Source organism: Mesocricetus auratus, unplaced genomic scaffold (assembly GCF_017639785.1).
Source record: "Mesocricetus auratus isolate SY011 unplaced genomic scaffold, BCM_Maur_2.0 Super-Scaffold_4256, whole genome shotgun sequence".
Lineage (NCBI taxonomy): Eukaryota > Metazoa > Chordata > Mammalia > Rodentia > Cricetidae > Mesocricetus > Mesocricetus auratus.
The window spans coordinates 67994107-68011633 of NW_024429182.1; the positions used below are offsets into that span (position 1 = coordinate 67994107).

At 40.0% G+C, this 17527-nt stretch overlaps 1 protein-coding gene across 1 annotated transcript in view; it reads right to left on the reverse strand.

Annotated features, from left to right (window-relative positions):
* Positions 1–2049: 2049 nt before the first annotated feature.
* Positions 2050–17527, reverse strand: part of Acadsb (acyl-CoA dehydrogenase short/branched chain) — a 36491-nt gene continuing 21013 nt past the window's right edge. The window contains exons 5-11 of the mRNA XM_005063366.4: positions 17042–17212; positions 15197–15322; positions 13237–13329; positions 10174–10263; positions 7164–7301; positions 5009–5108; positions 2050–4321 (exon numbers count right to left, since the gene is read on the reverse strand). Coding sequence (XP_005063423.1) covers positions 4251–4321; positions 5009–5108; positions 7164–7301; positions 10174–10263; positions 13237–13329; positions 15197–15322; positions 17042–17212 — 789 coding nt within the window. The 3' untranslated portion in view covers positions 2050–4250. The remainder of the gene's footprint in view (positions 4322–5008; positions 5109–7163; positions 7302–10173; positions 10264–13236; positions 13330–15196; positions 15323–17041; positions 17213–17527) is intronic.

The following is a 17527-nucleotide window of genomic DNA, read 5'->3' on the forward strand; positions in this document are numbered from 1 at the left end:
CTGAGTGCTGGGATTAAAGGGGTGCACTGCCACTGCCCAACTGATTTGTAATAGTAGGAAGTTGTAATAGTAGGATTTTTATTGTGAGCTATCTGTACACACCCTGTAATTAGCACGTGACTTTCCACCATGTCCTCTTAGCACGGCCTAGGCTAGCTCTTGGTGACTGCCTCCTTAAAAAGATCTTCAAATATGGCACATAGTCTATTTGTGCCAAACCCAAGAGGTGACCCTGGCATTTCCTCGTGTCCTTTTCTGAACCTTTGCTTTTCTAACTGCCAGTCTTCCTGTCACCCTGTTTATCCAATGTCTCTTCCTGTCACCCTGTTTACCCAGTGTCTCACACATGCTAAGCAAGTGCTACCACTCAGCCACATGCCCCAGGTCTTTCCCATTGTCTCCCACACCCACACTCTCAACCACACTTACTTAACCTAACTTTGCAGGCTTTGTTCTTAGCTTGAGAAGATTTGAACCTCTTCTCTGAAGAATAATTAGGCAAGAAAGGGCCAGTTAGTAGTGGCATTTTACTGGGAAGCCCCTAAAAACCAACAGCCTTAGTGACACAAGGAATGCAAGTGGGAGAGCCTTCAGCAGCCAGGCTCCCCCATCGTGCTATGGTCATGGACCAATGCACACCCTACTTAAACTCTCTATGTTACAGCCTCCCTATCAGTTTAAGAGAGAAGAGCGGCCACTGCGTGGATTGCTGTCTGCAGGTGTCAAGACTGTAGAAGGGGGCTGGGCATGGTGACGCACTCTTTTAATCCCAACACTTGGGAGACGGAGGAATAGTGGAATCTCTAGGAGTTCTTGAGGCCAGCCTGGACTACACAGTGAGTTAAGGACAGCCAGGGCCACATGGTGTGACAGAATGATGGTTGGGATGCACGCTTGCTATCATTTCAAAGAAGTCCTTCGTCATAGGGCTGAAACTGGCACTTTTCTGCTCAATACTTTTGTGAATGCACATTAATGAAAACAGAAAAGGGGCACTGAGATGGGCACACCTTGGGACTATTTGTCTTTGTAATGGTTGCTTGTAAGGGTGCCCCATCCTTGGATGTAGTAACCACAAAAACACATTTCTGAGTGGAAAAAAAATGTTACCAATGTCTAGATTTTTAAACTGATGTAGGAATAAGGAACACACAAGCTGAAATCTCCTATGGTTCTGTAGTGTGGTGTATCCCTGAGTAAAAAGTACAATAATATAAATTTACAGATGTACTTCTTTAACACATATCCACTGGTATCTGTGTTGGGAGGGTGTGCCCAAAAGCAGTGGCCTCTCTACTCGAGAGCTGCTTACACAGCCATGGAAACAAAAAGAGTTCTCTGGAGGAAACTTATTTTTAGCCTTGTGAATTTAAATTTGTTCTACATTACAAAACCTCTTCTCTGAAAATGAACAAAACTGGCTTGCCTGAGAAGAGAGCTATTGGCATGGTGGACACCAGCATTGTGCCTACCTTTCTGGAAGACTACACGCATTTTCATCTGTGTGTGTGACAACTGCACTTTATTCTAGCAGCAAGAATCTCCAAAGGAACATAATCTGATACATACCATTAGAATGGGGCTTTCACTTTATGGTAGATCAGCATAAATACCCTACAGGGTATTTCTTTAAAAAAAAAACAGTATCACAGTGATGCCTAGCCATCTCACATCTGACATCATCGCTCAGGCCAACAGCTTTTGGCAAGTGACTGATCAATCACAATACTACTGAAATGCTCATTCTTTATCAGTTAACTTGAAATAAATCTACAACAAGGACAAAACCCATGATCTGCTGAACAATGACTGTGTTTGGTAATGGGAGGAACACTGAATTCTTGTCTTTGTCCTTGGATAGATGATCTGAGAAAGCAACCTTCATTTTTGCCAGGCACACACCTTTAATCCCAGCACTCGGGAGGCAGAGGTAGGTGGATCTCTGTGAGTTCCAGACCAGTCTGGTCTACAAGAGCTAGTTCCAGGACAGGCTCAAAAGCCACAGAGAAACCCTGTCACAAAAACACCAACAAAAAAAGAGTCCTTCACTTTTGAATTGACAGAGCTACCTTTATGGTTGTCTACGGTCTTTTTAGGCTTAAAGTTCCATGATCAAGTCCTTGGCATTGATTCTTTAATTGATTCTGATGTGATAAAGTGAGCTCTCTAACAATGCAAACTCGGCAACTAGTTCCGCCTGTATACACACCAGGTCAGTTCTTTATCTCCTGTGCCCCATGTCATCTCAGTCCTCAAATTAACAAACAGCTTTAGGTTCCTACCAGATACAAACTCAAAGTCCATAGTTTCATGACAGATTACAAAGTCACAGAAATCAGAAGAAAAACCATAAAGTAAGAAATACAAGTAGACTCCCAAACACTCTCTTTGGTGAAACAATACAAGGGTTCACTAACAAAAGAAGAAAAGCTTGTATGTTAATTATGTTAATAATTAATTCATATTAACTATCCTTTGTGAAATACACAAAATACATATACAAAATTATAACTCTATGGACACATTTAAAGTCCAGATATGTAATAGAGTGAGTGACTCTGGTGCTGTGAGTTAGAACATGGTATTTATCACACTTCCACGTGTCTCTCATTCTAGAGAAGGTAATCCTCTGTTTACTCATATTGACTCCCACTGCATTATCTGTAAGTTCACCGCTTTCACGTAAACCTAGAAATTAAAGTTGTCTGAGCCCCGTTAGGGCATTGGATCCATTCCTTGCTTTTCTTATCAGACCCATCAGCCTTTATGTTCTGAAGGACTGGTTGAGGGGCTTTCATCATTTTCCCATTTGAAAGTCAAGTAGACTTTATCACTTTGGATTCAAGGTCTAAAATTGTCCTGTTTCTTCCTACTGTTTTAATGTAATTCCTATCTCAACTGTATTTACACAACCTCGAATATTTAACTATGATTTGCATTGTGGAAATTAATTCAGCTCAATAAACATGACTGTGCAAAGCAAAATTACTTAGGAAATGTCAGGTTTTCTTAATAAACATTATCCTTGTACAAAAGCACTGAAATACTTTCTATTTAGCAGCAATGATTGATTGTCAGCAACCGTATGAGCCTTGGGGCATTTTTCATGCATAATGTGGTGTTTCCTCAGGAAATGTGAAACTCTCTTGTCCACTGTCCACTTCTCTCTCCAGAGGACTCAGGGTCTGCAATTGACTAAAAAATCCTAACACTGATCAATAGCTTCGCCAGCTGGGCATTTGATTAGGTTTGCCTGTTTGTCATTTGCATTGTAAAACATAGATCTTTGTCTTCACAATAAAAATTATTTAATACACTATATAAATAACTACATATATTTATACCGGATGTACCTTTTCAGACTATCTAGTCTCCTGTTCTCCATTCCTTGTGAGATTGTGATATTATTTCCTTATAGGGGTAAAATATTTCTCCTGAGAATTACTAAAACCAAAATCAAATTTCTCGATTAATTACTATTTAGGATAAAGTTCAATAACCAAATTTGAGGAGAAAAATAATTAAAGTGCAATAATAAATCATACTACTAAAAATAGTGCATGATCTAATGAATATTATAACTGAATATTTTCAGATAATTAAGCCAAATTATTTAAACTTTATAGTTGAAAATTAATACAGGGACATGCTTTTAAATGTCTTGATAGAGCCGTCATGTAACACATCTTTCATACAGGTCAATTATAGCAGCCAAACATACAGCTTTTGGTGGTGAAAATAATATTTTGGGCGTTTGTTTTTGTCAATTATATGGCCTACAAGTTACATCTTTATTGTCTACTTTTTCTTTGACATTAAAACTAGGAGTTCTCAATTTTCCAAATAAATTTTATCAGTTTCTACCTTGTTTAGCAACTTACCATTGAATCTATAAAGTATTGAATAAAAGTTGCCGACTATAACAAATGATCCTCTAAATTATACCACAGTACAAAGATTTAGTAGGAATATAAAGTGACTATTTCTGTCAGCAGTACCAATACTTCAAATGTTTTCATCTTCCCAGATGCTGGCATAGTGAAACTTCTGTATACTCAGAAACTAGGATGAGAAAAATAAATGTGTAGAGAAGCTTCAAAATAGTTTTAGAGTAGATTGGGTAGAGAAAGGACAAAAACCAGGCCTGAGAACCAGGACAAGCGGCTTCAAACAGAACACTGCAATGCTCTGCAGGCTCCACTTAACAAGGCACAACAGTTGGAAGTGGCACGCCAGTGACACTAGAGGTATCAGAATTCTGCGTCGATGTGCTTTGCAATGGTGTTCAGCTGGATGTTGGATGTTCCTTCGTATATTGTACCTTAAACAAAAGGGAGAAAAAAGGACAATTATGAGTTCACCCACAGCTAAAAAGTGCAGTGCAAGAGATGAGTGCTAAGGACACCAGCCCTGCATTTGATCTAAGTAACAGGACTCAGCGTCTAAAGTCATTCTGACTAACATAACAATTTTCCATTCGATCTATAGAGAACTAGAATCAGCTTTGACCGACCGAGGATTTAGCTCTTGGTACATCAGTGTATAAGCCCAGCTGCGTCTAAGGACCTGGCAGCCTTCAGAACTCCTAGTTACACTCCTCACTGCTGGTGGAGTACTGGAGCACTGGAGCACTCAGGCATGATGAGGCAGCTACCTTCCGAAATTAGAAGCATACTTCAAAGAGAGCACTATTAGATTACAGGAATGGCAAACACTAACAATTTTTGTAGCAGAAAAATGCAGACAGTGGATTTTGTCGAAGATTTCTTAAAAGGTCTACTAGGACATTTTAAAAGTCAATTTGGTGCTTTTAGAAATACAATTTCCTTTTTTTCTGATATGACCAAGAAGGAGGAAATCTAGCCACAGAGAAAGTCAATAAACATACTGGGAGATTAAAAATGCGTTTACTTAAGTACTAGTAATACAAATTTGACAAATACTATAGCCCAAACACCTGAAGTGGCAAATAAAACAAAAGAAAATAAGTCATCAAAAGTCTACTTACCAATCTTTGCATCTCGGAAGAATTTCTCCACAGGGTAATCTTTGATGTAGCCAGCTCCTCCCATCCACTCAATGCACTTACTCGTTGTCAATTGAGCAACCTACCAAAGGTAAGTAGCGAATTACAGACTGGCAGTCTGCAAGCTTGTGCATGATGAGCCCATGAGTGACAGTTTCAGGAGCTCAGATTCACTGTGAGCAACTGCAAGGGCTACAGTTATTTTGTAAGTCTCCACACCATTTTTCTAAAATATGCTACTAATGCACAAAACACTTTTCTTGAAAAGGAAATCAGACTTGTTCATATGCACATGCTTACCAACAGGGCATCATTTGCTTGCAAATATGTATCGAGGAAGGAAAAGACAGACACTTTGGTCCTTGTGCTCATTTAAATAGACATTAAACCAACTGGCATAGAGATTTACAAGCTGTAGAGAGGAGAACTGTTGTGATTTAGATGGTGATCTGAGGAAACAGCTTGACTGAGACCTACAACACCACTTAGGGGCATTACAAGTTAAGGAACAACATGTACAAGGGCTCCAGGGAGAGCAGAGGCCCACTGGTCTCAGGGACCAGTGAGACTGGGGTCAGGGGGAGAGGGGAGAAAAGACTAGAAGGGCAGGCAGGCCTGGGAGGAGGGCAAGCAGTTTGATTACTGTAATGGCTCCTCAAGATGTCCAGAGAGTCTAAACCCTAGAAACCAAATGTGCTATCTTACATGACAACAGAGGGAATTTGCAGTTGGGACTAAGTTAAGGACTCAAGATAAGAAAATTATCCTGGATTATTGAGACAGAACATGTAATCCCAACAGGGCTTATAAAGGAGGAAAGATGCTGGAGAGCCCACCACTGAAGGCAATCTGACCACAGCAATGAGAGTGAGTTAGAGAGAAAGAGAGAGCTACCTTGTTGGCCATGAAGGCGGACAAAAGGGCTGTGAATCAAGGATGTGAGCAGCCCTTGGGAGCTAGAACGTTTTCCTCTGGAGCCTCCAGAAGGTCTTTCTGCTAACAGCTTCATTTGATATCTCAAAGGCCCATTTGACACTTCTGACTTCCCAAAATGGCAGTAGATAAAACTGTCTATTTCAAGACACTGCATTTTGGGAATTTTTCTTGCTACAGCATTGTGAGAAATTAGTATGAATATTGTTCCATTTATTGTGAGAAGTCACTGAAAAGTTAAAAGTGACATCATGGACACCAAAACCACAGTAAGACTGGGACGAGCAGTTGGGTGACCCAGGAGTTAGGTTAAGGAATGACCTGGTCTGGATAGGTGGCAGGAGGGAAGGGAGAGAGAGAGAGGGAGAGAGAGACAGACAGACAGACAGACAGACAGAGACAGAGAGAGACAGACAGAGACAGAGAGATCCAGAAAGAGGGGTGGGGGAAGGAAGAAGGGGAGGAGAAAGGGAGGGGGAGAGACATTGAGAGGGGAGAGAGAGAGAGTCTGTCTGTCTGTCAGTTAAGCTCTCTCTGGACATCCTTGAGATGACATTAAAGTAGTCCAACTGTTCATCCCCCTCCAAGGCCAGCCTACCCTTCCAGTTTCTTCTCCTCTCCCATCCTGACTCTAGTTCATGGCAGTCTCTCATTTTAGGAGTTGTCAGGGTTAAATGAGCATTTGTCTGTATATCTAACCTGTAGCCCATGGGCTGTATGTAACACAGGAAAGCTATGAAAGCAACCCAATACTTCTAGAGATGAGAATGTCCAAAGGTTGGATACTCCTAAATCTTGACTCAGTGTCAAGACTGGAAGAGCCCTAGTCCATAATGTGGATCAACTCTCCTGCCATAGTTTCATGTGCACACAGAGAATGGGTATGTCTGAGTAGAAGGTATTACATATGTCGATCATCTTTTCTTGATGCTTTAAATCTCCATGGCACTCACTTTACTCCAACTTGAGAGCATGGGCCTGAGGTCATCACTCAGAGGAGGCCTCTGTGTTTGGGGTGGTGTGTTTCAACCTGAAAACACCCAGCCAGCAGCTTTATCCTTTCTCACTTCTAAGACTGCAGGAAGTGGAGAGTGAACGCTTTCTTTCTTGGAGGATAACCTAAGCTCAATCAATATTCCCAAGTGAAAGACTGATAAACTCATGTATGAAAAAAAGGAGACTGAATATCTCCTTCCATTTTTACCTCTGATGCATAATATTTGGCCATAGATGCTTCTTTAATAAATGGCCTTCCGGCTTCTACGAGCCTAGCAGCGTTGTATGTTAGTAACCGCGCGGCTTCCAGTTGGGTGGCCACCTGAGCCACTTGGTGTTGGAGCCCCTGTAACATTCAGACACATGTTAGAAAATGACAGTTTGCAAAAGTCATTTTGCTTCTAACTGCAAGTAGGATACATGATGCTCACAGACTCAAAACACACCCCAAAGAAATCCAAATCCATTCCTTTTAAATGCCTTAAACCTGCAATCTAAAGATAAATAATACACTGTATTACTGTTGAATCTTTTTTTGAAAAATTTCAAAGCTCATGTAATCCCTCACAATTTGCTAAGATTTAAAATAATGCCATCATATTGTTAGGTTTTAAAACCTTGACTCATATTTAATAATTACTTTTAACTGTTTATGGTACAAATTGAGCTTATACTAAGTCCCAACAGAGCAAAAACTCTCAAATATTCTTTGCTTGATTGCATTAAGAAAAATTTTGATTTCTGAACATGGCTAATTTAGTTGTTAGCTATAAAGCAATGAAAGAATATTTGAAGCACCAATCTTTTTCCTTCAACTAATCTTATTGATGTGGGTCTATTCCAATGTTCAAGAATAGACAGGTGGTTGTATGCACTTGGGAGACACAGGCTATGACATGTCTTTTCACTTGTGCCATTTCTTTCTGGGTTATAGGCATTGAACTTCAGGTCTTATGCTACATGCTAGGAAGGCACTCTACCATCAAGGCACACCTCCAGCTCACTATGACATCTTTTTTTTTTTTGAGGAAAATTACTTTGGTAATCAAATTTTTTTTGGAGTTAATATTTTTGGTATATAGTCCTGACAGCTGGCCTGGCTTCCTACTTGCTATATACTTGAGGCTGGTCGTGAACTCATGGCAATCTTCCTGCCTTAGCCTTCTCTGTACTAGTATTTTAGGCATGTGCCACTGTGCTTGGAAAATTTACTAAGTCTTTTCCTTTATGACTAGTCTTTTTTATGTCTCACTTATGAAATCTCTTCTTACCTTAATGTCATAAACAGTCCCCTACGTCCTTCTATAAATTTAAACTTGTTTTTCACATGATTTCTCTGATGTATCTGAAGCAAAGATAATTTCATTTTCTCCACATCACTTTGTGGTCCATGAGGCTACATCTACCATGTATCAGCCTGACATATGCATGTTTGTTGCTGGTCTTTCTGTCTTTGCCTATTAGTGAATTTTCCTGTTTTATGTTGATATCACTGTTCTATAGTTCTGGTGGCTTTTTATGTAGAACTCAGAGATTACAACCATTTTTGCAAAGTTCCTTTGGGTCAATTAAACTAGTCACCATGGTGCTGTTTATTCAATGACCACATAAGGTAGCATGGGAGGCAGAAAGGTAACAGAGTTATGCCTCCTGTCTTGACCCCGCCCCCTCTCCAAAACCCTCATGATAGCTAGATGTAGATCCCCTGAGTGCACTATATGACACAAGGCATTGCATGGAAGACATGCTCAAATCTGTGCTGAATAATCAACTGACAAATGTAAGGATGATCTACCTAGGCCTATCCCAAAAGTTCTGAAGCCTAGAGATGACAAGGATGCTAGGGACACACCCAGGTGAAAAACAAGTCATTTTGGTGAGAGGATAGTCAGATATTACCCTATTGAATATCACCAAAGCTTTATAGAGTTAATGATCAAATCCTCCTCCCCTTTTTTGAGACAGGGTCTCTCTACACAAACCTGGCTGTCCTGGACTTCACTATGTAGACCAGGCTGGCCTCAAACTCATAGAAATCCACCTGAATCTGCCCTTGAGTGCTGGGATTAAAGGCATGTACCACCATGCCTGGCACAATCAAATTTCTTTTCTTTTCTTCTTTTAGTTTTTAGAGACAGAGTTTTCTGTGTGGCCCTGGTTGTCCTGGAACTAGCTCTGCAGACCAGGCTGGCCCCGAACTCACAGAAATCTGTTTGCCTCTGCTTTCCAAGTGCTGGGATTAGAGGCATGTTTTAACCACTGCCCCAGTGATCAAAATTTTTAAATTAAATCTCTGCCTTAAAAAAATAATACACCCCAATGGTTTCTAAGAATGCCACTACTGTTATATTGAGTAGTTTACCTGCCCTCTGTCACATAAAGAAACACTGATTCCTGGCTAACAGGGGAAATCAAAAGCCATCTTTAGCCGGCCTCACTGTCGGCCCTTCTTGCTGCCATCTGGAATCTATCATCTATCGCTATCTTGAGACGGTGTGCTAGAATACTGAAAAGGAAATTAGACTAGAAGCCATGACAAAACATCACATCAGCTACACAGCTTTGGGAACCCATCTTCCTGTGTCCCGGTTTCCCTTGTGAAGGATGGGGGATGATAGTAGGAGCTGTGGCCAGCATGGCGTCAGCAGTCCTAATCTGAAACCTGAAATCCAAAGTGCTCCAAAATCTCAAAACCTTTTAATATCAGAATGTGCCACAAGTAGAAAGCTCAACCCACGGTATTTCGTTTCATATATAAAATTATTAAAAGCACTGCATAAAATGACCTCGAAGCTACATATGGAACATTTATGGAATATAAATGAATTTTGTTTAGATTTGCCTTGTATCCCCAGGATATTTTACCATGTCCACAAAAATGTCCCAAAGATTTCTGAAGCCTGAAACATTTCTAGGGCCCGCATTTCAATAAAGTCATATGAGCCTGCACATGGGAGACCCAGGCTGTGAACTCAGGGGACGGTGGACCTCTGAGGTGGCAAGGGGACAGCTCTCCAGTGCCCACCCCAGCATCCCAAACATACAACAGCTGCCTCCAGGACCATGGTTCTGCTCTTGGAAAAGACTAAGGAGGCCACAAGCCCAAGCTATGAGACCTATCCCTCCTCCCAATTAAGCATCCTTGGGGGACTCCCTCCATGGCTTTCAAAAGGAAGAGGGAAAGTCCAAGACAACAGAAAGAGTTTAATTCTATACACCTGAAAATCGAATATTCGCTTGCCAAACTGTATCCTTTCTTTAATGTATGGAATGGTGTAGTCAAAACATCCTTGGGCCAGTCCTAGCATCTGTTAAAAAAGAGAGGGAGAGAGAAACCCATAGGTCAAAATGTATACTGTTACAAGTTCATGCCTTTAGTTACCCAAGTTGCAATTCCTTTCAAGCGAGGACTGAAGTACTGGGGAAGGTGGGAAGGGGTAAGAAGAGTGGGGGTGTGTTGGGTATTCACTACATATAGTTACCCATTGTATCTGACCATCTGGACACAGGATGGCTACAGCTATGTTGATATAACCAGAATACCGCTCCAAAGTTCTCTTCACCAGGCTCTGGCTCTCCAGGCATAAAGTGAGCTCTAAGAGCTAAGACCAGAACTGACTCAAGATTCTAGACTGCAGACCGTTTCTCCTGTCTTCAAAGCCAAATGTGATAAGTGACTTCTTTTCTTTGTTTTTGTTTTGCTTTATGTTCAGAGAGTGAAAACCTAGGGTGTGGACAAGCACTCTGCCACTGAGTGGGAGGAAGGGGGATGAGGGAGTGTGCCAAAATATTAGCATTTTTAAAAGCTCCTCAGGTGACTTAACTGGGGTTCAGACAACTGATAAAACAATCTGGTAAAAAACGTTAATTTATGCCCTTGAAGAACAAGTCAGAATGGCATAACAATTTTAGCTGAACTGTCTCATTGCTAACCAATTTCCGTATCTATTGAATGATCCAAGCTTAAAAATGGTTTCTAAACTTCAACATTAGGTAGCTAGTAAATCACTATCTAATTATGTCAAACTATGTAGGTTTAAAAAAAAAAGAAAAAATCAATAATTAAAGCTTTGTGGGGGGAAATGCTCACAAACATCAATATTTCATTAGTGTTCATTCACATTTTCTTTTAGTCTTTATTTAGTATTCTCTGGAGAAGAGAGATCATATCTAAAATTAAGGGGACAATGCCCTTACAAAACCCAAATAATATGAGGCAGCAAGCTTTTTGTGGTTATAGATGATGTCACCGCCCAGCATGTCTCTATTGAAGTGAAGACTGATTTCAGTTTTTAAGTATGTTTTCATCATCATTTTTACTATGTTTTGCATGCATGTTTGCCTGTGCAACATGTGCATGCAGAACCTTCAGAGGCCAGAAGAGAGCACTGGATCTCCTGGGACTGGGGTAATAGCTAGCTGTGAGCCACTGCACGCATGCTGGGAATCAAACCTGCGTTCTCGAGAAGAACAGCCAGTGCTCTTGACTGCTGAGTTATCCCTCCAGCCCTGATTTTCTTTTTTAGATAGGTTTTGCTATGTACCCAGGCTGGCCTTGAAAAATGCCATGTCTATCCTCAAGCCTTGTGAGAACTAGGATCACAGATATTGGCCAATACCATTGACTTAAACACCAAAATTATCAACTGTGAATGAAAACAAGCACTTCTATCTGGGCAAAATGTTTCCTTTTTAAATAGTAAAGACATGAATTCTCTGCTACTACAGGGTTTTGAGGAATAGTGAGCCCGGTTCACTGTTACACATACCTTTTCCTTCAGAAGTACCCACTGACACATTACATACCTGCTCTTAACATTTCACTGGGTTATAGGATAATGCAGAGTAAGTAACTGGAGTAAAGTCCATGCCATGGACTTCATGACAAGCACATCTATAATATATATATATATATATGTCTAGGAACCATTATGTCTCATACTGGACCTTTTTTGGGGGGGGGATTTCGAAAAAGTGTTTCTCTGACTTTGGAGGCTGTCCTGAAACTAGTTCTTTTAGACCAGGCTGGTCTCCCTGCCTCTGCCTCTCGAGTGTTGGGATTAAAGGCGTGTGTCACCACCACCCGGCTGTCATACTGGAGCTTTTATGCTGTTCCTGATGAAGTTACATAACAAGAAACCTTTAAAATCACGGGTATGCCAGTGCTCTTTCCAGCTTTGTTAGAAACTGAAGTTGAATCTTGGTCTAAGAATAGTTTGTTAGGGTGAGGTAGAGCAGATGGTTAGCATGTTTGGGGTCCTGGATTCAATCCTCAGCAAAATTCCCCCCTAAACGAACTAGTTTGTTAATGAAGTTAAGAACAGCATAAAAATGCAGAGTAATAATAATTCAACATTCAACTATTTAAATGGCTAGCAGATGTAATTTATAGCAAAAGCTAAAAGTTGTAAATTGGTAATCTTAGTGACTGATTAAAACCAAATACAAATCTGACTATTGATGAGTCCAGGAGGGGCTTAGGGGGCTCCAACTCTCACTGTTGAACTACCTGCTACTGACAGAGTTTTGGTGGGGGTTAGTCATTGCCTTCAGTTGTGTACACACTTGTGACTTCACTGGGCTCCAATGCATAGCCCCAACCCAAGGCTCACATAGAGGACCCTGGAAATGGATCACTAAACAAAGCCAGTAGTCATGAACCCTGAATCTGGTAGGATGAAGGGGTTGTGGTGTTGCCAGGGTTTTAAAGGAGATAAGAGAGAGTGTGGGGAGAGAGTAACCAGAATAATGTATACATATATTAAGAGGTATGATATGATATAATATATATTAAGGGTTGTGATTAGTGTTATATATACATGCATATGTATATGTGTATGGAACCTTACATAATATAATATATATACATATATATAAACATATATATGGATCCTCACATAATATCCTTATACAATTGAACGATTGTTCTTAGTTTTAAAAATTTCTAAAAGAATGAACTTTAGGGTTTGAAAAGTTAACTGAAAAAAATGCCATATTTAATATGTAATATACTTGGAAGTCAGTGGTCTAGATAATAGATAATATTGTAATGTTCTTAAAGCATAAAGCAGCTATCACCAAGCCATTGTCTGATCTTCTGGACACTTAGATAATTGACCAAAGTAGAATTTGAGAGAGATAATCTGAACTCATTCCTTTTCCTCATGCAAAGGCAGGGTGCCACCTTGTGTTCACAAGCTTCTAGATATTGCTTTTATTGCAAGTCTTTTTTTTATTATTTTAATTGGGTCAAAATGTGAAAGAGCTAAGATGTGACTTACCTGTGCAGCAATTCCTATTCTACCTTCATTAAGACTTCCTATGGCATACTTATAACCATGTCCAACTTTTCCCAAAACACTGGTTTCTGGAACCTGAAAATACAAATGTATATTTACTTCTATATTTAGATTTACATAGTATTATTTTGATTCTAAATATACGTAACATGTAAATACACAAACATTCATGAATGTATGCATATCCCCAACTTTTGTGATATTACCCCATCACAGTATCGAGTTAACTTCAATAATAGAAGCTGCACAGATGGCTCAGTGGTTTGGAGTGCTTATTTTTCCAAAGGACCTGAATTCAACTCCTAGCACTCAACATGATGGCTCACAGCCATCCATATCTCCAGTTTCAGGGGATCTGACATACTCCCATGACTTTTGAAGGCACCAGGCAACCATGTGGTAGGTACACATACATACAGGCAAAACATTTATACATAGAAAATAGAATATTTTATCTAACACAGTTAAGAAAAAAAAACCAAACTCTAGTTTGTCTGCTGACATCTGTGTCTCCTCGCTATGTCCCCAAGTGTGTGTTTCTCTTTCTTACATTCTCCTGAGCCTAGGCACAATCTATTCAGTGAATGAGTGAATTAATTTAGAAAAGGGAAATCTCATATAATTTGTCAATAACATAAAAGAGTAACAATTTACCTGCAGTTCTTGTATGTTAAATAGTGTTGAGATAATTTATTAGAAACTTAAAAAAACAAATAACAAACAAATCATGAAGTATTTTCAAAGGCAAGAGTAATAAACTGTTCTTTGGTTGAGACAATTCACTTTTAGAAAAGCCTACTTAGGTGTGTGTGTAGGAAGGAGATAAGAAAGAGCATGGGAAGAGAGTAACCAGAATAATACACACACACACACCAAGAGGTATGATATAATATAACATAATATATAATATATATTAAGGGTTGTGATTAGGGTTATGTATACATACATACATACATACATACATGCATGCATGCATGTGCGTGTGTGTGTGTTTCTGTGAGTGCACATGTGTGAGTGTGCATACTCTCCTGCTTAATAGAAGAGGAGAAAGGAATACAACAAACTATAACATTTCTTATAATATATAAAAAATAATATTTGAAGGAGAGATATGGGTCAGAGGTTCAGAGAATTTGTCTTTAATTCTAGTCCCTCTACTCTTTTCTGGTCTCCCAGGGCCAAGCACTCATTCTCTCTCTCTCTCTCTCTCTCTCTCTCTCTCTCTCTCTCTCTCTCTCATGAGTGTGAACACGCAAAATAACATTTATATACATAAAGCAAATATCCTTAATAGTTAATACTAGGAACAGTAGAAAATACTTTAGTTAGGAGAGAGAGCAGGGAGGAATGGAGGATGATAAAGGAAACATAGAAAGAAGGAAGGAGTGAGGCCTAAAGACACCTGTAAAGATGTCTCAGTACCTCCATACACACGGACCCACAAAAATCCCAAGCAGTGGACCATCTGTGACGACCCACAAGCAGGCTCTAGCTCAGTTTCAGCATCCTGGAGACTGTTTAGTGGAGTGCTGCCTGGCTGCTTTCCACTCTCACTGAGCAACATCCCCATCTTGTGGCCACTGGTGTACCAACCTCAGAATTCCTTCTCCCAGCAGAGTTTGGTTCACAAATGCCAAGCTTATAAAGTATAAATGTTTCAGAAGTGGCAAGTTGCAAAGACAATAATAATTTAAGTTAACTTCTGGTATTTGCTCTCTAGGTCAGAGGCTAGACAGAAAAGTTTCCACTCTGGGCCTCAACTCTTGTGAAAAATGCCTTTGGTCAGGGCTTAATTGCTGACCAGTTCTGCCAAAGATTCTTCTGTGTGCACTTACATCACCTGCTGTTTTGACGTTTCTCTTGTATATTTCCTATGACCCTATGTAAGGCTTATACCTCATCAGTCTTTATTGAATATTCTAGAATATTCTAGAATACCTACCTTGACATTCTCAAATGTTAATTGGCAGGTGGAAGAAGCTCTGATCCCCATCTTGTTTTCCTTTTTCGCTATATGAAAACCTTCTGTATCTCGGTCTACTAAGAAGCAGGTGATGCCTCGGTAACCCTGCAAAGATTTCAAATGTGATTATCACCTGGGCTTTTACAATTCCTGTTCATAGAACTCAGAGTAAGAAAACCAAGGGGTTGCAGAGACGGCTCAGCAGTTAAGAGTACTTGTTGCCTCTCCACACGACCAGAGTTTGCTTCCCAGCACCCACACTGTGGCTCACAACTGTCTGCAACTCTAGTTTCATGGGACCCAGCTCCCTCTTCTGGCTTTCATGGGCACAGACATGCCTGTGGCTCACAAACATACACACAGGCAAAACAATCACACACATAAAAAATAAAAATTAATAAACACAAGGAGTTCAAAGTAAAATAAAAGCTACAGGACTGGAGAGATGGCTCAGCTGGTAAAGTGCTGCTGGGCAAACATGCGGATGTATGTTGGGTCCTAAGTACCCATGTATAGAGCTGAGCATGTGCTTGTGAGGCAGAGACAGGTGAACCCCTGGGACTTGCTGGTCAGGCAGCCAAGCTTTATCGGTGAGGCCCAGGTCCCAGTAAGTGACCTTGCCTCAAAAAGAGTTGGGGGTCTGGAGAGAGGACCCAGAAGTTAAGAGCACATATTGCTCCTGCAGAGGACTCAAGTTTGGCTCCATGCATTACAGGGGGTGGCTCACAAGCACCTGTAACTCCAGCTGCAGTGGATCTCACATCTTCTGGACTCCATGGGTACACACCCGTACACAGACAAATATATACACACATAGCTAAAATTAATTTTAAAAAATCAGTCTTTAAAACAAAGGTGGCCGGGTGGGGGGCTGGGGGTGCTGGTTGGGGAGAGCGGGCATGGAGGGGAGGGAGCTGGGACTGACATGGGAAGCAAGCTTGTTTCTAATTTAAATGTATAATAAAAAGTGTTTCCAAATAAAAATAATAATAATAAAAACAGAGGTAGCGATGTCCTGAGGAACAGTGTTTGAGGTTGACTCTGGTTCCCTTACAGATGCACCCACATCTACACATACAGACATGTGTTCAAAAAGAAAGGAAAACTAACATGGACTTTAGTAATAAATAGTGGAGACTCTGAATTGTAATATGTGCACTACAAAACCAGAATAATTGGAGACCATTAGTTTCTAAATCAAGAACCTTATGCCATGCATGGTAGTGCACAGTTTGAGTGTACCACAGCACTTGGAAAGCTGAGAGGCAGACAGATCTGTGTGAGTTCAAGGCTAGTCTGGTCTATATTACAAGTTCTAGGAAAGCCAGGGTTATCCAGAGAGGAAGGAACCTTACTACTTCTTGTATTTTTCCAGAAACCACAATGGGTGTTAAAATTATTTTTATAATGAACATGTGATCATGAGTCTACCATATATTAAATTCAATATGATTAAACAGATCAGAAGACAAAAATAAAACATACTTAGCATCCGAATAAAATACTCTTAAAGTAATATTCTCCAATAGTCTTCAAAGTAAATGTATTTTACAAGTACTTAAATCCTTCATTATTGCACAGAAAAATTGAAGTTCTACCCAATTAAAGATTAAGATATTAGGAGAAAAGTAATAAGTGGCCTTGTATGTAATTAACAATTTTGCTAACAACAACCATTTAAAATCGATGAGTGAAAAAAAAATGGTCAATTCAACTCTCACAGAACTAGGAACTTAGGTCTTATCTTAAAAAGGGACTGGAAGAGGGAAAAGAAAAAATGAAAAGGTGAGAAGAGGGAGGAAAGGAATTTCTCTTTAAACTTACAGAGGCGGGGTCTGCATTTGCGAAAACCAGGAAGATATCTGCATGTTCAGCATTACTAATCCACGTCTTGGACCCATTGATGATGTAGTCACTTCCAGTTTTATCAGCTCTTGTTTTCAAAGCAAAACAGTCGCTACCAGCTCCAGCTTCAGAAAGGCAGAAGCTCCCTAACTATATATTCGAGGGGGAAAAACAAAATAATTTTAATTATTCTTTGCATAACAAGTCATAGGACAAAGTGGACATTTGTGACTTTTTTGTTTTGTTTTGTTTTGTTTTGTTTTGTTTTGTTGAGGTGGGATGTCTCTGTGTAGCCCCAGCTGTTTTAGGAACTTACTCTGTAGACCAGGCTGGTCTCGAATGAAGAGATCTACCTAACTCTGCCTCCTGAGTAATGGAATTAAAGGTGTGTATTATCAATGCCCAGCATTAAAAATGGACATTTAGAAGTCAACCTTTAGTTAACTTTTCAAAAAAAAATCTGTA